This window comes from Numida meleagris, chromosome Z (assembly GCF_002078875.1).
Source record: "Numida meleagris isolate 19003 breed g44 Domestic line chromosome Z, NumMel1.0, whole genome shotgun sequence".
NCBI classification, from domain to species: Eukaryota; Metazoa; Chordata; class Aves; order Galliformes; family Numididae; genus Numida; species Numida meleagris.
The window spans coordinates 74591868-74618773 of NC_034438.1; the positions used below are offsets into that span (position 1 = coordinate 74591868).

General features: G+C 39.4%; 2 protein-coding genes across 4 annotated transcripts in view; one reads left to right on the plus strand and one right to left on the minus strand.

Moving 5' to 3' along the window:
* SNX24 (sorting nexin 24) overlaps window positions 1-21363 on the plus strand; it is an 80691-nt gene extending 59328 nt beyond the window's left edge. Inside the window, exons 4-9 of one of the 3 annotated variants that reach the window (XR_002433321.1) lie at window positions 14064-14158; window positions 15202-15234; window positions 15665-15729; window positions 17092-17188; window positions 18132-18245; window positions 20356-21363. Coding sequence is in view for 2 of the 3 variants with exons in the window: in XM_021380355.1 (XP_021236030.1) it covers window positions 14064-14158; window positions 15202-15234; window positions 15665-15729; window positions 18132-18245; window positions 20356-20426 (378 nt within the window). In the remaining variant the exon portion in view is untranslated. The remainder of the gene's footprint in view (window positions 1-14063; window positions 14159-15201; window positions 15235-15664; window positions 15730-17091; window positions 17189-18131; window positions 18246-20355) is intronic. The other 2 variants (XM_021380355.1, XM_021380356.1) reach the window with 2 other exon arrangements.
* Window positions 22234-26122, minus strand: PPIC (peptidylprolyl isomerase C; the record flags this gene model as incomplete). The annotated part of the gene is given in 4 exon segments (XM_021380358.1): window positions 22234-22803; window positions 23749-23933; window positions 25483-25576; window positions 26009-26122. Coding segments are annotated over 4 exon segments (522 nt in total), but the record flags the coding sequence as incomplete, so codon positions are not given.

Genomic DNA, 26906 nt, shown 5'->3' on the forward strand with positions numbered 1-26906 from the left:
CACGCTGTAACTGGTGAAGATTAATGCATATATCTCTTGCTAATTCTTTTCAATTACTCAGTTCATATAAATTCCCAAACCTTGTTAATTATGCTGAAGTCAAGTGGTAATTTTTAACAGTATTTCCACAGCAAGGGAATTTTCCTGGTGTAACCTTGCCCTCCTGCAGAAACTCTCAGCAGATTACGCATTCTGACTCCAGTTCATTCATTTTCAGCACAAGCCTAATTGCTGCCGACTGCCTGCCACAGGTACCCTGCTTATCGTACATTTAAGGGATGTAGGTTCTTCTGAGAACAAATAAGGAAAGATTAATTGTTTGTTTTGTTTCATCCCAAGAGAAATGTGGGAGCTTAATCAAGAAAAATAATTTCTTCTGTTGATTTGGCTTATTTGTGGAAAGGGATAATTGTATAGAGGCAAAGCATAGAGCTATGCATTTTGAAAGAAATTTTGCCATTTATGTACATGGAAAGCAAAGATACAGCAGAATGAATGTAACACAGCATTGGAACTGATGGGGATGGTTCACATTTCTCATAGTAAGTAATTTGGCTGCTAGGCTTTCATTTGAACCAATATTGCTAGGTGGTATTGTCATTTGTTTTGTCTGCTTCTTTGGAAATCTAATCAAGGAGACAATAGTAGGTGGAAAAACGCTTTTCCAAATTGTCCTTAATTGCTTGAGCACAAAGTGAGCTAAACACTCTGGTATTTCCAATTAAAGAACTTGTTTCCAGCAAGGACCATTAAATCTATCTTTCCCAATCTGATAAATAAGCTATCAAAGAGTGGAACAGATTAATTGAGAGCAATTAGTTCAAAGCTCAGTATAAAAGTCAGACCAAACCAATGTTATCAATGAATGCAAATTTTATGTAATGGAACACTGTTGCAGCAAAATGGAGTTGAGAGTAACCAGAAAATACAAAAAAAAAAAATTTCATCTGTGATACAGATGTTTTTCCTCACAACAAGAGCGTTAAAATCCACTTATTTGAAGACCTTAATTAATGGGATGTCAAAATGTATTTGACAACACCTTTGCTACGTACATTTCTCTTACAATGTAGTGCAAGGAGTAATAGACGTGAGAAAATCACAGATCCCACAGTCTAGAGCCAATCACAAGATTTACTCCACCTGTATCTAAAACTCAAGAAAGCCCTGCTTGTAGGATCATTGAATGGCTTGGCTTGAACAGCACCTTAAACCTCCCTGCTGTGGCCAGGGTTTTTGTGCCACAGTTGTTCATTACTGACTGGTAGATGTCATAATCTCTACCCATGGTGTGTTTACATTCATAACCGGTAGCAGTTGTACTTCATAGCTTAAGCCTGGCATGTTAGATTCTTATTCCTCTTTAATACAGGCAGGTCTCTCTAGTGATACATACCTAGAGAGTTTTGAAGAGTGACTCTTTCTTCCAGCTGTATTTGCATGCCAGTTCGTATTGGTGCACATGCTGTAAGCATCATTCTGCACATGGCTCTTCTGAATATTTCCTGCAATGATAAACTCTAGGAAAACTGCCTGGATGTTCCAGTGAAGGGCGAGCCTTCTGATTTTTGAGAATGAACACATCTGCATGCAAAGAGATCCTTTCCGTCATCCTAGGGATTTGAATATATTTATACACTGTAAGCATTAGTATGTTCAAAGAAAGTATTGGAGTTGGTTCAGTTGATGGTGTTAGCTGTGTATATAAGGCTTTTGCATAACATGCTCCTAGATTTATTCTGTCAAGAAGAAAGAGGGAGACTGTACACAGAATCTGTTCCACACCAAGCAGACTTCATTTCTAGGTCAGTTTTTAGAGAACTGCCTTACTCAGTTGTGTCGCTCTCTGTGTTGACATGAATCATGTCAAATCTTAAGCAAAGTACACTGACTGACAGAGCTTGTAAAACTGCTGTCCAAGACCAGCAGCTTTTGGGGTATCCGTGGCCTTTAAAGTAACTGGAGCAGGCTGGAGCCTGCTTTTGCAGAATTACAGTTTTTAAATGGTTGGATAAAATTCTTATTTCTTATGCTGTTGCAACCCACTGGGCACATCTATTCTAGGAAAATGAAAAGGTCAGTGCTAACTTTCCTGATAAACATTCTGAGAAAATGTCATTCCAGTTACATATATCCGGCTGGGGGCGTTCATCTTCAATTTTTGTGTCTTTTTTTTATTATTTGTAGAATATCATCAGCAGTAGGGAAATACAGTATTCGTAACTGTGATAGCGTGTTGTCACATCACCTCATGTACTGATGATAACTAACATGCTTCAAAAGACATAGTGCTTTGAACAGTCTGTTTCCAGTATCCTTCTTTAATCTTGTAGCTCATGAGTTACTTGGTGGTCGCAGTTGTACTCTCAGTAACTGGTTTTCTGAACAGCTCCCTGTCACACTGGCTTCTGGAAGTTTTTTTCAAATGTCCTTAAGACATCACAAGGAATTTAGAAGAGTGAAACCTCTCCCAGTTTCTCCAGATGTCAGGACATCCAGATTTCCAGGTGTGCTTTTCAGCATGGGATCCAGCCGTCACACCAAGTCCAGTGGTGAAAATCTCTAATTTAACATTTCGAAAGGACTCATAGTGCAACAAAACTCTTCAGTAAAGCTGCAGTGGAGCAGAATCTGTGCACAGAATTCACAATTTGCAGCCTTGTAGCCATCAGCAGTTTAGCATTTGTCTCTACATTAGCCCATCAAAAGTTTTTCTGTGTATTTGGACTCTGAATCAAGGTCATGCGGTGACACCTGCTAATAGTTTTGAACAGCAGGAGTTATATAACTTCACAATTAGAAGTTTATATACTGTTTATAAGTGCTATTCGCTGTACAGGTGTATATCTTTATTGCCACTTTTCAATCAGCTCATACAACCTTAATAATTATCCAGCTTTAAACATTGAAATGATGAGGACACATACTGGAAGAGTAAGTTACAATTGCATATTGGGATCATTTTAGTATTGGAAATAAGGGCTGGTAGATTTTATGGTGAATTTGTGCTCTAATGATGCAGTTGGTTGACAATGATTATAGTTGAATGCAGATATCTGGGAACGGTATTAATCATGTATAAGTAGAGCCAGCATTTCAGTCTGGTCTGGCGGCCATGCTTGGCATCTGAAAATAAATTGACTCTGACCAAAAGTAGAAATAAAAATATCCCAGTTGTTCTAATTTGGGGAATTCATTCTGCCCAGATATTTCAAAGGGGTCATATTCACCAAGGAAATCAGAGGGGAGTACAGCATCTGACCAGCTGGTTGATGTTGAGGTAGTGGACAGGTGGAGAGGTTGGTCTTGTTAACGTGTAGATGGAGGCATCTAAATTATTTTCCCTGTATTGTATTTACCTTGTTTCTCAGTCAGCACGTTGCCATTTTTAAATGTATATTGGATTCATTCAGCTTCTTCCCAGTTTTTCTGGATTGTTGGTTTTGTTTTAAATTTCATTTAGTGAATGGTACAACAACCTTTTTGCAAGTTTTTCTTCCTTGGGAAACCCAGAGACCAAAAATGAATGATAGAAGTAAAGAAAAATTTCTGTCTAAAAAATCTAGAATATGTGTTTGATAAACTAATGATTCCCAGTTTCAAACTCATTGGTGAGTTTTACTGTCCAAAATAAAGTAGTCCTCCAGTTGCTGGTTAAGGAGCATAAAGCAATTGCTAAGTAGGAAGATAGTATCAAAAACACTTTATTTATAGACAGCAGCTCAGCCTTCTTGCACTGTTTTAGTGTTGTGGTAAGTTTTAACAGAAATCCAGGTAGCTATGTTACTTCCATTAGGGAGCTCACTCGCAGTCTTACTTCTCCTTTGGAGAGAACACATCCCTCCTTTAATAATATGGAATATGGAGAATTTTAGCCAAATCAGAACCTTATCTGCAGAGCTGTATGCTATAATACATACAACCTCCCACTGGTGCTGCTTGTCTGCCATCAGCACAGAGGAGGTAAATAAGCATTCGCTGACCAAGTTGGGATTGTTTCTTTTCTCAGGTAATTGCATTGTTCTCACCTTTATCAAGGAATCCCTTGCTGGTGAGTTTTGGGAGGGATACATGTCAAAGAACAGAACCATAATGAAGTACCTGTGATTGAGCAAAGATTACATTGCTCCGTTAATTCTGTAAAAACTTGTCAGTTTGCCACCCAAATAAATGCCTAGAGTGCGTAAAACATGGAGCAGAGTGACCTCTAGAAGAAAAATCAATGGCGATTCATATTTCATATGTCTATAATTGCTTGTGAGAGCATGGCAGCAGTTTGTTTATAGAGCAGCTTGTTCTACCCGGGATTGTTTCCTGACTTTTTCTTCTTTTCAGTGGTGGTTCCTCTCATGGATCTTGAGTTACAGCCAGATGCAGCAATAGAGAAGTTTTATTGGTGGCGATTTTTTATTATTGCTTTCACATTACTGTCTTCAGAATTGCTGTGTTTGAACCAGAGCACTAACCTATCGTCACAAGTGCATCGTGTTCACAACTGTTTCCTCAGAAGACTCCCGATGCTGTTCTTTATTTTCCTTTTAGTAGGCAAGGCTTTATCTTCTGTGAAGTTATTCATTTGCTAGTATTTTAGCCGTCAAACTGAACACGCTGTGAGGCCTTCATTTTTAAGCGATTTCTCAGAGAGACAAGGAATTCTCCATCTGCTAATTTAGAGACAGAATTTTCAAGATGCCTCCCCCGCCCTTTGCTTTGCTTTGTTTTTTCATTTTTTTTTTAAGATGCTGTTGTAAGATTTGTATCCCCACTGAGGACCGAGATGTCATAGGGATAGAGAAAATGCCGCTCACTTTATGGATTACTGTTAGGTCAACAAAACTTTGGCAGCATTGATTAACTTGACAGTGAGTACAGCAGTACATTTATCACTTATGGCTGTGCTGTAGAAAATCTAATAAGAGGCAAACAATTCCCTTTAGAGCAGTAACAGGTTCACTGTGGCTAACGGTGCATGCACTGGAAATTTCTGACTTTAAATTATACCCTTGCTGCTAGTTGGGTCATTGACTCAAAGCTACTGCACTTTTGCTGCCATGTTCTGTATTATTAATTTGATCAAAATTGCTTTGGCTTCTATAAATGTGATCAAACTGTATATTGGAGTTCATATCAGCTCATATGTGTTTTTGAAGAAGGCATGTGGAATGAGCTTGCTCCGTGCTCCGGGCAGCTATCTATTGCAGCTAAAGGTTTGGGTTCTCAGAAGATTACAAGATGAAAAGACTGAAGTCTCGTTCAGATTTAGATAAACCCACACCCCACGTGTATCTTGTTTAATATGTTTCTGTGGTTGATCAGAAGGACTTTTTTCATGCACATGATTGTGTACCTTAGTAATTACCAGCAATTGCCATAAAAATTCTCTGCCTGTGTATTTATGGATATGTTCATACAGTTGTCTTGTTTGATGGGATTTTTAATGGGAAGTTTCTTTTTGTGCAGTCTGATTAGGCTCATTTTAATACATTTTTCCTGAAAGTCCATGGGCAAGGCATTGGGATGTGTCTGTGTTGCAAATATGTAGAAAATATGCTTTCTTTTGTTGCTGTTCTCTTAAGTGAAGGTAAGATACTATTTTATTGAAGGGTCCAAAAGCTTTCCTATGCTTAAGGTAAAGGCCTTGTGCTCGAATAATTGCATTCCTGCATACAAACAGGAAAGAAGGAGAACACACGAATCAGAACATACAGCGTGCAGTTCAATTTGTGGCTTTGTCTTTGTGACATATTCAAGAAAATTACTGTTCAAATGAGAAAGCAATTAATTTTTTTAATGCAGGGGTTAGAGCTCGCTGGAGAAGAGAGCCTTTGTGATTAATAGCTGTTATTTCAAGTACTTTGTGTTATTTTTGGAAACCGTTTAAATTGGTGGGTTTGTTCTGCAATATCTGTAAAAATGATGTTGTTTTCTTTGGTGGGAGAGAAGTATTCTACTTGAATCAATTGTCAGGAGGCTTAATGTAATAAGGCAGTTTGTGGTCTGACTAAAAGAAACACTGTGCAAAAGAAATTCCCACAGCAGTTTGTTTTTAACAGAAAAACTGAGCTCACCTGAAACATAAATACATTGAAAACCAAGACTTAATAAGGGGGAGCAGTTTCAGTGGGTTCCTGTCCAGCGTGTGCCTTGTAATGGCTTTTATTTAACCAAGTATCTGTGTTAATGGTGATATAGCTCAATTAACAGCATAGCGGCAGGTTCTGTGCAACAAATCATCAGGCAGGCTGATTAAGTGCCCTCTGCATAGTAAGGCAGGAAATTGAAGCAGTGTTTTCAGTTTCATTCCCCATTTTTTAATTTGAAGGGCAGAAGTTGTGTTTCTCACTCAGATCATACATTAGAGGCAACTAGACACATTTCCACACGTTTTCCAGGGTTCATGCAATAAAGGAGTTACCCTACTGCCTGCCTTACTGAACAGAGACCTGATATTGATTAACTATCACAGTGGCATCAGAACTACTCTTAGGATTCAATTTTTTTGTTGTTTTGCATATTTTATTGATCAAAAGTGGTAAATGAGCATCAAGCGTGCAAGAAGACGATGAATTGTTTACTTGCATAAAATAACCTTTCAATAAGCGAAGATGCATTGCTCACACTTTTGGTGCTGTTCTGCTGCCGAAGCAGATGGCATTCAGCTGCTATTGATTTGCTCCTATAGTTACAGAGCAGCATGTAACAGGGCACGCTCATTTCACTGAAAGAGAGGTGAGAGCTTTTTTGCCAAGGTGGTGGGCTTGAAAATAGGAAGGGAGGGAAGGGTTTTTTTCCTGGCTGTTTTTTTTTCTTTTTTTTCGGTAAGGTTTTTTTCTTGAGGGAGGCGGGAAGTGAATAAGAAAAAGTAGAAAACCTTGTAACTCTCTTAGCAGCATTATGAAAACAAAAAGCAGGCTGTGCGTGGTTGCTGAGAAAGGGAGAGTTACTTTGTCTAATCCTAGCACTTCCAGTAACATTAATTCATGATAAGGGCTGTTCTCGCTGCAGATTGACTTTGTGAGCAAGCAAGCGCCTAAAATTGCAGAAAGCATCCAGGATTTGCTATCACAAAATCTTCACCTAACTTCTTAGCTTGTGTATTATTTTTTTTTTAATTTACACGTAGTTTTTCTTATTTGTGCGAAGACTGTCAGCTCCTTTGCAAGACAAAATCACACTGCGATGTGCCGGGCTGGGTTCTGCACACAGCTGGTTTCACTGATGAGTGAAGACTTCGGTGATTTGCTGTTGGATCATTCTGAGAGATGGCGGGGTGGCAAAAAGAGCTGAAAGTGTGTTTGAAAGGGATTTTAGTCCAGCGTTGTGGCACTAAGGGATTAAAAAGCGATAAATATGACGGATTTTAATGGGATGCAGGTATATCATAAAGCACCATGAATAGAGCGGAGGAATGGTTGTCCTAGAACAAAACATGGCACTTAACTAACAGGCTTGTTTCAGGAAGAGTAGTGCTGCTGAGAGCATGGGGGAAGTCCTTGGTCTCGTTTAACATGGAAAGAAGAGTCCAAGGAATGTTTTTCAAAGGGAGCAAACCCTAGTGTTTCTTCAGAAAGCAGATGCTTTAGAATCAATGTGTAATGCTGTCAGCCAAGCATTTACCGCATTGTTATGAGTTGATTGGATCTTGCCCTCCTATGGGGCTAGGGAAATGTTTTAAACATAAGAACTATTACAAGCAGACGTTAATTTGATGTGATCTGGAAAAAGTTGGGTGTATTTAAATGGAATTTTCTGTGTACAGTGTTTCTAGAGAAAACCAGTTGCTATCACAAATTAAAACAAATACCCTTATGTTGTTATTATATTCCTGTGCTATCTATTTATACTATTAGAGCTAACTTCTGTTTTCTCAGCTGCCCTGTCTTGCATTTCTGAGTGTGTAAGTGGTCAAAACTCACTTTGTGCTTCATTGTTTTTGTCTAAGAAGCCACCTCATTAGCTCCAGAATTTGGATATCAAAGTAAATTGTTATTGTATTAATTATTCAGCGAAAGATTAAAGAGATTTTTGCCTTGCATTTTCTGCTGAAGATGAGTAAGTATCTTGCAAATGCAATGTGGTGTTTTCTGTTTAAGATGATTAAAATGCAACGTGTCTGAATTTTTAAAACTAAGCATACCAGTTCCCTTACAGTTACTCTTACAACATTGCAAATTCTAACAAAGTAGCCTGCAGTCCTTATTCGGCACCACATTTTCTGTTGGAAAGACTCAAAACTTTAAAAAAAAGTCAAAACAAACATAAATCTGATTGTATTTGGTGGGTTGCCCCTTCTTTACCTCTGCAAAAATGACACAATGAGTTCATTAACCCCAAGAGCAGTGAATTCCCTGTGCTTTCTACATTCACTTGTTTGGACTTTGGAGCAGGCACCTGCTGCTTAGTCTAATTAGTTTCAGAGGGAATGTTGAATCGTTACTCAAGAGTTTACTCTGACCCAAAATGTCTGATAAGACAATATCAGGGAGACGAAATAAGTTATCGTAGAGCTGAAAAGCATTTTTTACAATTCCTTCTGCAAACAGTGTGGATGGGGAATTCAAAAGTCTAGAAATCAGTTGATTTCTAGATTTTTTGATGGCATTTGCATGCAGTTGTCAGTTTTGTGGAAAGCAGGGTTTGTTTTCATAGCTAACTTCCTCAGTCTTTATCAACCACCTGACTCTTCCCTCACTCCCAGCAAAGCTGACAATATGAGTTAGTGCTGTTGAATATTTCTTAAGAGGCAAAAAGCAACAAAGAACACTATTCCAAGGCTGTTCTTAGGTCCTTTGGGGGACTTATTTTGTTGTTTCTCTGTGCCTTTTTGGTTCATTTGAAGCTATGTTATCTGACCAAAACCTCATTATCTAAGCAAACAATGCCAACATCCAATCCAAAACCTGCATTTTTTTGCAGATCAGTCTGTAGCACACTCGGGTAGGGCTCATCCAGAGAGTGTTTTTTGGGAGAGCAAGGGAAAATCATCCTGCAGAGCTACTCCTCTGTTTCTCTGGATATTGGGGAACCATTCTGTTGCATTTGGCTCTGTAGAATGAAGTAAAGCTGAATTCTTTGTTTGCTGCATTTTCTTCAGGCTTTCTTCCTTATGAGTATCTAAAGGCATAGTAAATACAGTGTACAGAAAATACGCCAATACTGGAAAAAAAATGGAAAACCTATGCAGAAATAGATAACTACTTAACTGCTCTTTGAAATAAAACATAAGATGGGAAAAAAATGAGGTATTTCAGTATGTCTAGAAATTAAATATGAAAATAGAAACACTGCAGCTGTTCTACAGCTAAAATTATACTTTCTTTCAAAGTTTTTTTTTTTTAACCTCATCAGTTCACTCTCTACTTAGTTCCAATTAATGCTTAACTACTGTAAATGTGTAATTAACTATCCCTCTAACTAAAGAACTGGCTAAGTCAAAAGCTACTTGGTAGATTTTTAATCAAAATGACTATAGTGTGTTAAAGTTAGGTAAGGCAAAAGTGAAAATGTTAATAGGCTGTAGGCTCTGGTGAAACTGTCTGCATATGTATCTTTAGTGATGCTCCAGTTTAACCTGTCACTGCTATCTAGTTCATTTATCTAGTTTATCTTGAGGATGCTGTGATAGATGGTTTGATGGTTTTGTCACTCAAGAGATGCATTTGAGTTTTGAATTCACCAGAAGGATAAAAAAAAATTGATCAGAAAGTTGGTGCAGGAATTTTTTACTATTCCTCTAGTCTTGAGGTTCAGAGACTTTAAGTGTCAGGTAGTATCTTACAGATCTGTGTCCTGTAACACCTACAGTCCACGTAGGTACAACAACATTGATAGCGTACAACAACATTCTCACTGCAGAAAGGGGTGAGCTTCTTCACAGTTCTTCATAATGGGTGATATAAAGCACTATTCTACCCGCTATTTAAAAGGGGAACATTTGTTCTTAGAAGTCTGGTTCCTCTCTCTAATGGTTTTTAGTTAATATGTGATTTTGGTAACCTTTTTATCATTCCATGGGACTGTGCAAAGCAGCTCAGAAAAAGCAGGTTAATAGAAGAATGTAGACTAAAGTGCTGTAAAAGATGTGGGTTTTGGTCCCAGTGGAGGCTGACACTCCAGCCTACTTACTGTAGCTGGAATGTATTGATTTTCTTCTCCCCCTTTTTAGCTGCACCACTGAATTAGGTATTGTGAAGCATCTTTCCCTGTGAAGAGAGGAAAAACTGTCATGAACTTTTTCACCCTAACAGCAGAGCATTTCAAACTAAACCCGATTGAAGGGAAAAGTCTGTAAGGACTCTTAAAAACCCTAAAACTCGGCCCCCCACCCTCATTTCTCCCTCCCTAATGGCTGTTCCAGCAGCCTTGAGAAGGAACGGTGGGTGACTGTAGGAAATTATTTTTTAAGTCTTTTTCATTAAAAACAAAAACAAATACAAAAAAAAATCTGCGAAAGCAATCCATTCGGTGTTATGATCTCCTAAGGTTAGCAAAGTGGTCTTGCTCAGGTTTTCAGCAGGCTGTTCAGTTACTGTTATAATTGGCTGATGAGTAGGTTTGGACCTAACTAGAATGCCAGCGTTCGATTTCACGGTGTCCTCTGTGAAGATATGTCACCACTTACCCCGGCTTTAGTGACAATTTTCTAAAAAGGAAACTCGTGGGAAATCATTATGCTGTTTATATGTCTCCCCTGTTGGAGAGCGTTATCCTGTGATATTTTAGCACTGTTTTCCACTGCATGATGGCATCTAGCTAAGGTTAAGGCAGAACAAGTCCCTTTGCAATTTTGTGACTATATTTTACTTGCTGAAGGAGAAAAGATAACCGACAATTAAGTATTTTGGATGTCACTGGAAGAACATGTGCAACCAATCAATGATGTCCTTAGGGAACATGATTTTATGAAACTGATAAGGTAGAAAAATTGGGATTTTTGTGATTTATGCTACATAATGATAATTACACCCTTTCAATAACAAAAAAAAAAAGTCATTTCTGCTGATATAAACATCAGGCTTTCCTTTGTGTGTACGTGGTTTTGTTGTTTGCTGTTGTTGCTTTTGTTTTTTTTTTCTGAAGCATGGAATAGTTCATTAAAGTATGACAGTAACGGATAAATACCCTTTATGATTTCTTAAGAAAATACAGCATTTATGCTCTTGGTTCAGCTGAAATCAGTGAGTTTCAAAAATGTATGTTTAGAGTCACTTCTCCAATCTGCCAGAGATTGTTTGTGATGGGTGATTTAGCTCGTTGGGTTCATTTTTTTAGTAAATAAATGCATGTTCTGTTTTTTTTTTTTTTTGTCTTGAATTTGTCTACTTAACATACTAGAGCCCATATTTGAAACTCATTACTGTTATCTTTAAAGAATTCTGATGGATTAGAAAACCACGTTACTGATAAACTAATTGTGAAGCTTTACTATCATTAAGTTTCTGGTTGCAGAGCGAGGGAGGTGTAGTCGTGTTTAGAAGCCAGTGTCATATATTCAGTTGAATGAAGGTGGCATTTGAGCACATTACATCACAAATTACAGACTGTGGTTTAGAGGCTTTACCTGCTGGAACATTTTCTGCTCAGCTCTTCCTTACAGATGATCAAGTTTGTAAAATCATATTGAAGTTTTCAGTCAGAAGTCAAAAATCTGTTGTATTGTGGGATGCTGGAAATACATTAAGCCAATTGCAAAAATACTTATTTCTGATTTCAGAGTATGTTTGAAGTGCAAAGTTGAGAATATTTAGATTTTTCTCTGGACACTTTGGGATATCACCAGAGACAAAATGCAGCTGTAAAGATGCCCCTACTTCAGCATGGCTGCTTTTCTGTTGTTCCCAGGTTTTCTTATAAAGCATACCTGCACAGCGGGTACGGTTCCTACCATGTGTATTAAACAGCTGGATTTCATGCTGGCCCTTGTTTGCACTGAAGCCAGTCAAGCCAGTATATAATTTACCCACTTCTTAGTATAATTCACCTGTACTTTATTTTGTAAATCCTTAAAATAATGTCACATTACATTAATTGGAAAATCCTCTTTTTTTTTTTTTTTCAATGTAGTCTTACAATTCTGGAAATGGCAAAATTCCCGATCAGGAGCGGTGGCATCCAAAATACAGTACAGTGTAAAACTGCCTTCCTGCAAGTTCTGCTTCCTGAAGTTTATTGAAGAGCTTGTTGAAAAGTAGAGTTGTTGAACTAGTTTTCAATAAGACACTAAAATAAAAGCTATTTCCTTACATTTTTTTGTAAACTACATTTGGTCGGGGGAGGTTATCAGAGCTTGAGTTGACTTGATGCATACCGTGAAGAAAAAAATGGAAGGAAATAGAATGCAATATTCATCCAGAGTTGAGCAGGAGCAGCAGCAAATAGGTTCGTAAGAGCTGCTGAGGGCTTTCCTTTTATGCAGCAACGTATTCTCCTCTTCTTTCCTGGCAACCACTGCTCTGTGCTGCAGCCTCAGCAGGCAACTTTTCTTTGGGACGAAGGTGCCAGGAGGTGCAGGTATGAGGTTGCACACAAGTGTTGGGTGTCCTTAAGCATCTTTAAATGACTTCTTATAGTTGTGCACTTTAATATAATTAATGAGATGGTTTTATTTGAGCATGTCATGGACGTTGTTATGCAATTCACACACCCTCTGAATATGTATCCACCTCCACTCCTCCTTCTGTGCATAACCCGACTGCAGAACAAGACAAATTTTGCAGCAGCAGAGCGCTGATTTTACAGAATGCAAATGAAGTGGCATTTTTAATGCAGCATCTTCATATAGAGGTGAACTGAAAGGCTTAAAACCTGCCAACCTCTCAGATCTTTTTCTTCTTTAAAAGTTCTTACATCCACAACAGTCTAGAACAGAAAAGTTTGAAATTGCATTTTTCCCTGCTGTTCATTTAACTTTTTAGTAGTGGTGAAGAAATGTAGATTCTGAATTCATATTTGCAAATGCAGCGTGAAAAAAGAACCACTTACCAAATGGCTTTGTTTTCAAATGCTTCTCTGTAGGTCTTTGCACACTGTATGTAATGTTTCAAAAGCAAGGTTTTCCTTACACAAATAACCAAAATGTCTGTTTTAAAACTTTAGCACGAACTGCTTTGAGTCTGGAGTGGATGACCTCTAGATGTCTTTTCCAACCTCATTTCTTTGTGCGCGTGTTATCCTCTACATGCTGTTGCATCCTCCTAGTGATCCTAGTGCAACGTAAGAATACACACGTGGGAGCAAGTTACCTGCCAATAAGCAGAGTTGCATTTCCTTCTATCACTATCGTTATTTCTTCTTTAGACTTGTTTCTTCTGAATGTGAACATGAACAGGAGGAATAGCTTTGCTTGTACAGCTACTTCTATTTAAGCATTTATTTATAAATCTAGAGAGGTTTCTTCTGTGTGTGTGTTTGTTCGAGATCAAAGCACTTTAGGAATGAGCTCATGGCTTTTATTTATATGTGAAGTACTGTTCTCGAACATCTGCTTAAGTATATGGACTGTTTTGTTTGCCTTGTGCACAGCAGCTGCTGTTTTTCAGTCTGCCTCTGTGAAACTGACAGAGGCCTGTTGTTTTCACTAAAAGTTATTCTTACATGATGAACGTGCATGTAAGCATTTCATTTATTTGCCGTGCGTTTTTAAGTGTACTTTTGATTAATTTATTCAAAATTGTAAATCATCTTACCTGCAGAAAACCAAAGGAGGGTGCAGTGCTCCCAGCCGTTATGTCAGTGCTGTGGAAGAATGTGGCCAGTTTAGCCAGTAGGCCTCTGGTCAGAGCTTCATCGTCAGGAGCCACAGCTTAGATGTGGGGAGCGCATTGTATGCTGCTCTGTCAAGCCAAGCCAAGAGTTTACATTACTAGCATTTCCTAAGGCATGCATTAATAAAATTCTAAAAAGCTGAGACTTCTTCTTTCCACCAGTGTGGAAATAAAAGAGACAAAAACTAATGGTGTTACTAATCGGAATGTTTTGGTGGCTTGAACAGAAGAATGCAATATTTAACATGTATAAAACCCCTTGATTTTCTGTTGTCCTTTTTTTTTTTCCATTTATTACAGACAGTCATTTTAGAAAATGAAGAGCTTCCTAAAATATTTCTTGATTTCCTGAATGTTCGACACGTACCTACCCTGCCAAAAGCAGAAAGCTGTGGGTAAGCTCTCATTTACTGAAAAATAAATGGAGGCCAGAAAGCCCATATCCACTCAGTGCTGATGCAATTTCATTGACTAAAACGGTCTTGCTGCCAAATCCTAACACCGTAAAATAAATGGGCATTAGGTTCACTTAAGTGTGTTTATATATCCTCAAAATGTGGTAAAATAAATCCAGCTTCTTTAAAGACAGAAGTGAAGTTTACAGTATTCTTGGAAAATAAAGGAGAGATAAAATAGGGTTTTCTCATAGTTCTTAAAGTATCTACTTAGGTGAGTTTTAAAAGATACTCATGAATACTTCCTGCATAGAAAGCACTTGTTTGTGTGTGTTTTATGGTTATTCTTAATATTTGGTCAAAGTAGAAATTCATTCTGTGATCACATTTCCTACCTCTCTATATGGGCATTCCCATGAAGACGAATTAAGGTCTGCATCGTAAGCCATGATTTTTCCCAGAGAATAATGGCACTGTCATTTTAAAAGTGAGTAGCAAAAGACTGAAATTACTGTTCAGCAATGGCACAGCTAATTTTAGAGATCTGTAGAGATTATTCTACTATAACATATTCATACAGTCCTTTTGAGGGTGATAGCTAGCAGTGAATACGCTCCATATGCAGTCAGTCAGTAGCCATGCTACCCTCAACAGCTACAGCAAACTGCATGTTAAATCCATACTGTCCATAAATGAATGAACGATCAGCCTTTAGTAAAGCAGGTACAAGCTAGCAGACTTGTGGCATTCACTTGTAGTTCATGATATCAGCTGATGCCCCAAGTGGGATTGCACCCCTGTCACTTTATAGGTAGATATGGTTATAAACCCATTGGAGGAGAGTGGATGCTGATGCTTCCAAGCAGTGGTAAAATAATATGGTCTCCTACATTTGTTGCTCTCATTGCATTATGCAGCTACAGACCAGAGCAAGATCATTCCTTTTGGTGGTTTGTGAAGGATTTGGGTTGGTTTATTTTTGATTGTGGAGTAATTTTAATTCATTTTGTTGTAATGGAAGTTTCCTCTCACTCTAATTGCAGCTCTTTTGATGAAACAGAGTCTGAAGAATCAAGGTGAGCTCTATTCTTACTCTTTCTGTGAGGTCGGGTTCATAAACTACTTGAAATGATTGGCACTTGCTGTATTTTCCTTGCAGGTGTCAAAATTAGAGTAGTTTAGCATCATGGCAGGATTTATTTGTTAAATGTCATGGCTAGTTTCATCAGTTGCATTAGATCCATCTTTCTGTGATGTGCCTTGAGCACACTTTAACGCCTGTATTTAGAGATTCCCTACAAAACTCTGTAGAATTCCATTCAAACAGAGCAGAGCTGAGGGTGGTTGCTGTGTGAGTGGCGTGGATGGAGCCTGCCCATGCCAGCAGTGGTGTGCAAAATGTAACGTGGCAGTAAGCAGCCTGGCGACCCGTCTATCGAAGCTGCTTTGTACAATGCTCTGTGTACTGTTCCCTGGTACCGACATCCCTGTTCTTCATCTTTCCAGCAAACTGTCCCACCAGCCTGTGCTGCTGTTCCTGAGGGATCCCTATGTCTTGCCTAAAGCCAACGGTAATCAAACTTGTCATCTGCTAACAGTGCTGCATGACCTGCCCTGCACCGCGCCAGCCGCATTATTATTAATACAAGCCAAGTCAAACGACACTGGTCTGAAACCTAATAACCTGCCAATAAGGCAATAGCTCTTGAGTAAGGAACCATTACAGCGCGGGGTGGGGTGGGTGATTTATAAAAGGGTGGATTTTTTCTCCTAGTTGTTTCTCAGACAGATCTACTGAGAATTCAAATCAGAAGACTGAGGACATCGCTGCTCCTTTTTTGTTGTTGACCCTTGGGGCTGCTTTGCCTGAAGGATTTGAACTTAGAGGCCCCGTCCTGTATAAGTGCTTTTTCCCTAAACACCAGTCGATCTGCTGTGAGCATGTTTGTATTTCCATTTGGATTATTACTATTTCTTATCATTTATAACCTCTAGAGCTCTTTAGAGGGACAAAAAAAAAAGAAGAATGTATACTTTTAAACATAATGGATGTGTTCACAGAGCATTTATGTTACCCTTCATCTCTTAATACGTGCTTCAAAAGAGTGTTTGAAATAGCTTTTTATAAACCTCTTTTCCTTTCATTTTTTTTTTAAGTTCTCTGCATTATTAATTTAGAGAGCATATCTTCTGTTCTCTTGAAAAAATTAAATACGTGCAAGGATAAAAAACCACCATTGTTACACCGTGTCCCACCCGGATTTGTCATTTTACTTGTGAGAACTGTTATTTGTACTAATCCTTGTAGTAAAAACATTTTTGTTTTTCATCCTTTTTCATTATGGGTATGAATACACTTTCAAGGGATAATTTTCTCCTGCAGTTGTAAAGTAGATTTTTTTTGTTTTGATGGCATCTTATTTGATTTTCCAAAATAACCCTTGAAATAGAGAGTGAGGTTCTTGAGCTACATTGAAAATCATGACAGTTTAGAGGGTAAATCTGTGAAAAATGCGGGTTTGTTTGTTGTATCTTATCCAGTGAAATGTAATTCCTTGAGATTTTCTCAAGATGTCAGAGCCTGCCAAAGCCAGGCTGTTTTCAGGGATGGGACAAGAGGCAGTGGGCACCAAGGGGAGCACAGGAGGTTCCCTCTGAACACCAGGCAGCACTTCTGTGCTATGCGGGTGACTGAGCCCTGGCACAGGCTCCCCAGAGGCTGCAGGGTCTCCTCCTTGTAGAGGTGTTCAGATGCTGCCTGGACGCGGTGCTGGGCACCCTGCTCTGGGATGGACGCAGAGCTCCCTGCTAAGCACAGCCATGCTGCGATTCTCCTGATTGTCAAGCTTTTCTTCAAAACCACAGGGGTGAGGAGGGCTAAATAGTCTCTTTTGAAGGCTATGTCTGCTTTAGCAAGTGGTGTTCCCCAACAGGATTGACCTCATGGACTCTTAATGAAGTTAAAGCCACGGTGACAGAGCAGAACAGTGGGAGCAGAGGTCCTGCATCACTGAGGTCCACAACACGCAGGTTACAGGGTGGTTTTGGGTTCAGTTAGCGCTCCTATGGGCTGAGTCCTCTTTCCAATAGGGGCTGGAGTGCAAGGCACAAAACTGAAGAACCCAGAGCTACATAAATGGAGACTGTTAGAACAGTCACTTTGCAAGGTCATTCCTTACCCTAATGACAACACCAGTGCAGAGGCACCCACAGTTACCTCTGTCTAAAACTGGTTTGGGTTTATACTAATGTTTAGTGAGCCATACTGCTTATCTCAACCTTACTGTGTCACGCTTAATTGCAAAGTTGGATTCATTTAGAACAGAGTGGGAATTATGAACATCATTCAATTCCATACTATTTCTGAGAGATAAAACGGACTTTATATAGTTATCTTGAAATACAAAGACAATGCTTAAAGGTTTCCAGCCCATGCATCAGCGTTTGCTGCAAAACCTTGCTGCAGTTCTGTGATGATGTTTATCTTCCTTCCCTAATGTGTACACTCAGTAAGGCTGGAATTCCTTCTCTGGAAATCATTAGTAATTTTCTAGTGAATTTTGTAACTATACTTTTTAAGTATTGCTTTACTTTGGATCAGGATAAATGCCTCTCCTTACGCATGACATTTAAATATTAAATAGACCTTGTTAATGACGGCTGAGACAAAGGACTTTCAAGGCCTTTGCTAAGGCATTCTTTGTTTGGCTTTGACATACAGTATTTAGAATTTCTTATGGTGGATGAGTATTCTTATTTGAAGACCTTAAAAGATGAAATTCACTTGCAAACTATTCTCTACTTTAATGTTTAATGAATTAAAACACCAAGTAGAATGCCAGTTCTAGCGTTAAAAAATGAGGGGAAAAGAACAACCTCTATGTCTAGAAGTTCTTCTATGCTGACTCAGCTTATCCAGAAAGAAAATAATTTACACAAAAAAACATTGCCTTTAAGATTTCTTTCTTTTCAGTTTACACCACAGAGGAAATGCAGAATGAGCTTTCTAAAATGTTGTCTCTGATCAGTTTCCACTGTGATGGATTCCCTTGCAAAAAGCAGCCAGAGCTGTTCCGGCAGACAAAAAGTGAGTTAGCAAATAACCATTCACCACATTCCCCCTTTGAAGAAGGTCAGTTACGACAGTTGTTTAGATCAGACGTGGAGTTAGTCCTTCCTGGGTATAGAAGTGCCCATGTTAACAGCTTTTGAGAAAAGAGGAAACTGCGTATTTGTGGGTTTTAATGAAGAAAATAGCTGGTTTTAGAACACAATGCACATTTACTTGTCTATATAAAAAAATAATAATAATGTTGTCATGATTGTAATGACCTCAGGCATTGTTGTGTTGCTAGATGCCTTTCCAAAAAAGAGATTTTCTATTATCAACTTCATTGGTTTTCGGACTTAATTTTCATGGCTTAGCTAACACAGACGTGCATGAGCCCCTCTTGTTTTACGTGTGTAAGGAGGTCACTTCTTTTTTGGAGAGAAAAAAAAAAGACCAACTGCTTTTACTGTGCTGAAGAAAAACGGAGGAGAAGCCTAAAATGCTGCAAGACTGAAGTGGCACTGTGGAGGCTGAAAAACACAACCTCAGATTTACTGCCACTTGGTTGAAAATTCTTCTGATAATTCTCTCAGCTACGCAGGTATCGCAGACCTGCAGGACTGTCCTTCACCATAGTAACAGGTTTAATATAAATTAATGTGCTTGATTTTTAAAGCCACGAAGCCTCACAGTAGGTGTAAAGATGTATTTTTTTAATAAATGCTCATTTTCTTATATGTCCTCTGTGGTGTCCTACATATTATATTAGGACCAGTACAAACAGTGTGCTGGAACCACAGCAATTAATTTAGAAGGAAAACATCAGACTGCTCTTACTAGTGTATTTTTAATAACATGAATGATAACAGCATAGCGTTACCATATCAGGGGGATTTGGGGTAGCTGAGCTCAGCTTGCAGGACTTGGGGGATCATTACTGGATTCAAAACATGAACAAATAATTTATAATGATGATTTGTCATAAGAAGTTAGAGAATGCCGTGCACATGTTCTTTATGGTGGAAGTTGCCATTTGTGATGGTATCCTAAGATACTTCTGTTTGTGGAGCCTTCAATACATTCGAATCACCGGTATTAATACGGGATGAGGTGGCACGTTTAAGCAAATGAGGATGTACTGTTTCCTTACTGAGTCCAAATCTAATTTTTGCTCACTGCTTTAGCTCTGAAATGATACTAGTGAAAAGACGAGGGACAAAACCTAATCTAGTTTATCAAGTACCTGGTGAGCTTTATGAACGTGGCATCTCCCTTCTCTGAGCATGCTTTAAGCTCATAGCTGAGGGAAGTAACTTGGTTAGGGTGGACAGTTACCTGTCACAAATAGTCTGCTGTTCGGGCAAACCCATTCCTAGTGTTCTAGCGATTCTGAGGTCGTAAAATGTGATCAGAAATTCTTACTCCTGATGCCCGGTTAATTGAAGCCAAACTCATCGCCAAAAAGGTAGCAGTTGGCTGAAGAACATGCTTGCTTCACTCATGTGCTTCCCTGCCGTTCCTCTGCGTGGGTATTTTATTGCCTTTTGTCGGGTAATTCCTTCATCTTAAATGTAACGTGAGAATTTAAGTGCCTGCATCCCACACAGCCATGCTAAGAACATAGTGCTTTTTTTCCTGCATATATGATGACTTTTTGTGTTGATCGGTCAGTCTGAAATCTTCCTGCCTCGCATGGTCATCTCTATGGTAGAGGCATCCCCAGGACTCCTCAGTCTGAACGTCTTTTGCTGTAAACCACAATGGAAAAACAGCTTTGAAGTATTCCCGGTAGCACTCTTGGAATTCCTTCAAGTATATTGAGATTTTGTTAGAAATTGAATTGCCAGTGTAATCCATCTTCCTTGTGAGAAGAGATTCAGATAAAGAGCGGGAGCCCAGCAGCATTAAGTATGAGAACATCCCTTTAAATCAATAAGCTACAAATCTGGCAGTGCATTCGTGCAATGCCCAGTGCTGCGCTGAAGTGGCTGTAGTGCTGAAACAGCATTACTAGCAGCACATCCCCAATGTGGATCAGCAGTTCGGTGATGCAGTAACACCGGTTAGACTAGGCCTTAACTTTCACAAGAATGCTTGTCCTGTACTGACACAGATAACAAAGCAAGGTTTTTTGTCTTTTTTTCAGATGACTTTCCAAACGTAGTAATAGAAGGCATCCTACATGGAATATTTTATCCTCATTTACTGCCAAGGTAGAGGAGATACGTGGCTAGAAGAAGCTGAAGCAAGTCTCCAAGTAATGTTTAATCGAATCAGTACGAAGAAAATTGTGATGTGATTATTGTGCTCAAAATCAAGAGGCACAACCTCGGATTAAGTTCAAGCATTACTTTTTTTTAATCAATGTCACTACTGTTGCTGCTTTAAAAAAAAAAAAGATATGGAAACAACCGTACAGAAGGTATTTTATACCTTGTATATAGACTCTCTGTAACTATTTAACACTAAAAACTGAAAGTCATACACTGAATTACATTACCCTTCGAAAAGAATTAAAAGCTGTACTAATATTTTCTGTCATTTCTACTCTAAATTACACTAAACCTTTTTGCACCGCGATTTTTCTCAGCACATGGACCCATTGCTGGCAGTGGATGGATTGAAAGTGCTGGCACGGAAGTGAGTGCATGAGAAACTGAGGAATTGTTCATTTTTCTTAAGTTATTTTCAAACTGCTCCTTAATTTTTGGTTGGAGAAGAGCCAACGCAGGTATATGCAGCTGCCATGAGAAAACATGCTTCTGTGTTCTGAAATACAAAGTTCTCTTTTAGAAAATTGCCTAGACTTCAGTCACAATGGGGATACCAGGGGATCTGGCATGGCATTTATGCATCTCATTTGGTTATGATGTATAATTTGATGATGTATGTCAATATGTGTTATCATCATGATGACGTATAATTTGCATTCCTACTCTTTGAGTTACCTTGCAGACTGTATTCTGTATCTTAACATTTTATGAGTCACAGAGCATACAACTCTGTGGTAAGCTAAAGCAAGAATGTGATTAAGTAGTAACACGGTAAAACTCATATATATACTTGTGCGTATATATATTCAGATTTAACTGGAAATTGTATGTGTGCTACTGGAGATTACAGAATAAATTACTAGAACGTGGATGTACTGCTTCACCGTATTTTTTGTGCATTTTTGTTCAAATGAGGCACTTCTCAGAGGTTATCAAAGACGGTTCTTACATCTTCATGCAACACACAAGAACATATTAGTTGCCTGTCCATTTAAAACTCCCCCTACCACGCTTGCTATCTGAATAGGCTACACTCGTGGAACAGGGAAGCTGAACTTGGAGAAAGGCACAAAAGCAGTAATCGCAAAGCCACGTGCTGCCAGAACTCTGATCCAGGAGGCACACGTGTTGCCTCCTGCTGACTACAAAAGCTGCCTCAAAGGTGCTTGGAAATGGTGAGAAGTTCCCATTCATTTAAAAAAAAAAAGCCTGTGACTGCAGGACTTGTTCAGGTGGTGGAACTCGCTTTCCTGCCTGGGGAAGGGAAGCTCTCAGGTACCAGTGGGAAGCAGCTTAGCTGAGGGAGTACAAGACATTGTTGCTTTTCCTTCCCAGATTCTTTGCAGATTCTTAGCTGGAACAGTTAGGGGAAAAAAAATAGCACAAGCTGAACAGATGTAAAATGGCAGTATGATTGCCAGGCAAGTTTAGAGGCCACCTTCCAGCATTCCTAGAAACACAGAACCACCAAGGCTGGAAAAGACCTCTAAGGTCATCCAGTTTCTAACTGACAATCATGTTTAGCAAGGCAGACCTGCTCCCTCCTGATGATAGGATTGTTATCTGAATACACTGGGTTTTTTCTGAAAGACAGTAGGACTTCATCTGACACACTGAGATTAAGGAAATCTACCGTCCTGCTCAAATCTTAAAACCTCATCTGAAAAGCAGCACCCTTCCATAGTTGCAGACTCAACTAAAGTGGGGAAAAAAAAAGCAAAAAGGGAGGGGAAAAAAAAGCTCCTCATTCATTTATTTGAAAGCAAAGTGTATTTATTCAAAACATTTCTGTATTTTACTCTTTTTTCCCCAGAGACACAAAAGAAGCAGATACTTTTACAGAAAATAACATTTTCAGTTGAAAAAGTGGTAACAAATATTGCAGAAATTTCCAAAGAAAACAAAATGGCCACATTTCAAGCCTTGAAAAAACTGAACTACTTCAACAATTTTTCATGAGAGACTTTCGGCAGCATCTAGGAATTAGCAGGCTATGTCTCAAACTCTAAGGCCCGACAGCCCCATCCAACTGTTACACACACAGCCCTATCTTTACGTCGTTGGCAACTTAGGAGCATCACCCGCATTTAGCTTAATGTGTTTCAAGGAGAAAACTCAATGGATGATTGAGATCAGTCAAAAAACTTAGACCTGAAAGGATTACGTTTTACTTTCTGCTCTGAGTACTGGTCTCACCAGTCATCCACTTCCACTACGAATGGTTCCTTTACAGCTATTTTGCCACTGTTCACGATCACACAGTCGTGCAGGGGACGGTCATGTTCATCCGTCTGCTGGAGTTCTATCAAGTGCACCACAGACTGCAAAAAAAACCAAACATCAGTTGGATCAAGGAAGCTCCAGTGGCTCAAGTCTGGCACAAGGTGAGCAGCCGAGTGCTCCTCATGCCTGCTTCTCCCTTCGTTATAACTGACACACAAGTGAACTACAGCTCTCACATTAGGCAACAGACTGAAGTAGTTCTTTTTAAAGGACAAAATTCAGTTAGAAATACTGAGTACTCATTTTTTGCTATCTGCCAGTTCATCTAACTGAAATAAAACTTAGTTTAAATCTCTCAATTTTTTTTTCAGCTAACGAGCTCCTAAGAACTGACTTGGATACTCAGGATGGGATGTGAGGGGAAGTGTTCTGATGAGGTTTGCAAACTGCTCAGAGAACGGATCAGAGCAGCAGGCCGTGTTTCCCCACTCATTTCAAAACATAGATTAAATGGAGTAGGTTAAAAGGAAAAGTATAATCAGTGGGAAATAACACTTCTGAACTGAATTACTGTTTGGCCCTTGCAGGGATACACTTGATCAGTTTTGCTGCTGTGTACACACGGAGGGTATTGACTATCAATTTTTTCCCTTTTAAACAGTTCTGAATATATGTTTGTATTCTTCACATTCACGTGCCCTAAAGTGTTATCCATAGCTTGTAGAAATACAATTATTTCATGGCTAACAGCATTACTAGCAGGGGGACCTGAACTTAACTCTGCAGTCTGCAAAGTTGTCGATGCTGACTTTGTTGGCTAGTGGTCTGAAGCAAGAGGCCAAGGGGATGATTTCGGTTTCTATTTATTTCTGCAGTCATCGTTTGGTATTTCATTTCTACATCTTCTAGCTTCAAGCTCTTTACATCCATTTTCTACCGTGGACACACTACACTGACACTCAATTGTTCTTGACAAAAATTCTAAGTTACACTAACCAATATAATTTGTCCAGATTTCCCTGAATTAATTACTTTTAGCTTACCATTCCATCAAGGACTTTGCCGAATACTACATGTTTTCCATCTAACCAGGAAGGCTTTGTCACACTGATAAAGAACTGGGATCCATTGCTGTCTGGGCCAGAATTAGCCATGCTAACCCATCCAATCCCATAGTGTTTGAGCTTGAAGTTCTCATCTGGAAACCTTTCTCCATAGATGCTTCTTCCTGTGACATAAAATAAGATTAAAAAAAAAAACAAATAAAAACAAACAACTCACAACTTTGTTCACAAATGGAAAAAGCACAAATTCAAGACTTAAAAGATTCATCATTTCGGTAAGCATCACAAGCATCACTGTTGTGATTCTGTAACTAAAAAGTTTTTCCGTGTAGAGGAAAGAATAAGGTGAACTAAAACACCAGGTATACGGAAAGAATATTTAAAGCTAGTCATGCTTTAGCCTCTGAGTTTAACAAACAAACTCAGTATCTTCAAAGATCCTGCTAACATGCACCAATGGACAACAACACACTTTACCTCAACAAATGTAAACTGCATCATTATAGCCACTAAAAATAAGGTAGCCATGTTTTGTGGCAGCTTTGGTATAACGTTTTCTACATGGTATACTTTTGTGTTTTGCTTTAGACACGTTTATGGAGACTAGGGAAGCTAGTGTCACAGACTCTGTATTTGTAAAACATTACGTAAGGCTTTTGGTGTTTTAAAATAGTTTAGAAGAGAAAACACTGGTCATGGTTAAACTACTGCAACTTTGAAAAGAGAATGCTGTTGCACTCCCTGTTTGTACAGTGCCTATAGGGATGCTGCCCCAACACACCACCATTTGGTATCCCAACAAACAGTACTAGCAGGCAAACAAACATTGCCTACCTTTAATGCTAAAACTGTGCCTTTGGTATTTTAGCCTTCCCCACTGTTTGCTGCAAGGAAAAGGAATGAGTTTTCCATTCTGTCCCAGCAGGGAAATCACTAATACTGTATGCAGACAGTTCAAATCGTAGCACCTGATGAACATGCATGTAAAGGAAGAGAAGAAATCAGGCCAGAATGCATGCAATGCAAGAGATGCTGCACTAGGACTGCCCTCCTGAACTGGCTGATGTGTTCTTCTGGAGGCTCAGAAGAAGAAAAAAGAGAATGCAAGACACTCATTTTAATTTTTCTGTCCCTGCTTTGCATTTCCCTCCCGCAGCACATTTCAGAACGTTCCACAGAAATGGCTGAGCTGAGGACAAGACAGGTGAGACTACTCTTTCCCTACCTGCCTTCCCTCTACGTGCTTTCATTGCTTTGTCGCAGATTAGCTTGCTGCTGGGTGACTGGAATTGGTCCACGAATACATGCAATCACTGAGTGCTTCGTGGAAGTAGTGCTGTTGCAAAGCAGAGCAGGAGAATGGTGGAGACTTCCATCTATTGGAGACAGCGTGCCGTAGGAGCTGCTCAGCTGGTCACAGGGCTCCCCATGCAGCCCACTGTGCAAAGCCAGGCATCCTGACTGCAGAAAAGTCACAGACAGAAAGGGCTATCTGCACGAGTTGAGGACAAAGGAAGCTCTACATACACTTTTATCTGGTAATCCACGTATGTGCATCTTATCTCCCAAGATGCCTGGAAAAGAACTAGCTGCGTCTAAAATAAATGCTTTCTTCCTCGTTTATGGGAGTTGAAAGAAAGAAGGAAAATGCTCTTTTACCCATCTTTTCAGTAGACACTCAAAGGAGAGAGAAGCCAAAAGAAAGTATGTTACCTCCTGATCCATCTCCAGCTGTAAAGTCCCCTCCTTGAATCATGAAGTCTTTGATCACACGATGAAATTTACTTCCTTTGTATCCATATCCTCTCTAAGAAAATGAAATAATTCTTTAAATGAATGTTGCATACAGTTCTGTGTGATCCTATGGAAATATATGCATGTGATGAGTGGTCAGCTTTCAGAGAACATCACCACCACCGGCGTCAAATGCTGGCAAGAAACAAGCTGAAGTGAGATGCAGGTGAACGCAGCCAGGGCACAGGCCTGACCACGGTGCCTCTGCATGGTGCATCCGCAGGGCAAGGACACACCATGGTGCTGACAGCCAGCCCCCGCAGGGACATCCTGTGAACCAACCTGCAAGGACTTCTGTGTCTCACACAGCAGAGCACGGCCTCAGGAATGGTACTCTTGCACTGACTGCACTGAGTTGAAGGGGACGGTTCACAACTGAAATGGCATTTGAATACTTATTTCCCACTCTGAGCTTTAGCACAAAGGAAGAAAACTGCAAACCTACTTCTCCCGTTGCCAGCACAATGAAGTTCTCCACCGTTTTTGGGACAACCTTTCCAAACAGCCCAATGGTAATTCTGCCAGCATCTCTGTCTCCAATCTTCACGTCAAAGAACACCTAGACACGTTTGTAAAGAAAAGAGATACGAACATGAACAACGGTAAGGAACAGCCTCAGAGCGCTCACCGCTAATATTACAAGCTCAGGTGCTGGTTTTCTTCCAGCTTCCAAAACCAGACTTTGCAGTGGGAAACAGTGGGAAGAAAACCCTGCTGCTCCAGCAAGGTGTCTGCTGCCCGCATAACAATTCAGAACTGCCCGGAGGAATCACCAGGCTGCAGTAGGTATTGGTTGCCTGAAGGCTTCTACGTGCACGATGCTAAAAAGCATATGTGGAAAAGACAAAAGAGTTAAGAGAGATTTAACGTATTTCAGAACGTCTGAGTGTGTATATGAACAGCGAAAATGTTCAAACAATTACTGAAAATAGGAACAGCTGTCAGGAAATGAGGCATTTGAAGTTCTGAAAAAGTTACATAAAAACTGTTACAACTTCTAGGAAACAGCAATGTGTATTCCTGTGATGTGGTATTTGCTGTTCCTCATTGCACTCGACCAAATATTACTAGTCTGCAGCCCTAAGAAATTAGTCCAATTATGATAATAAATGACCACAGTCTCTCCAATGTCAATGTCTCTTTCATGCTTTCCTACCAAACATTTCTACTGTTTCTTCATCTTCCATGTGGTTTTGACTGTTGAACTTCTGGCTAACGTTACAAAAGCTTTATAAAGAAAATAACATTCTTTTTGATGCACCTCATTCATTTTCTTGGCACTTGGCACCAAATAACATACTTGTTAGATGTGTGGCTCCCAAACCATTAACAACAAACTTTCC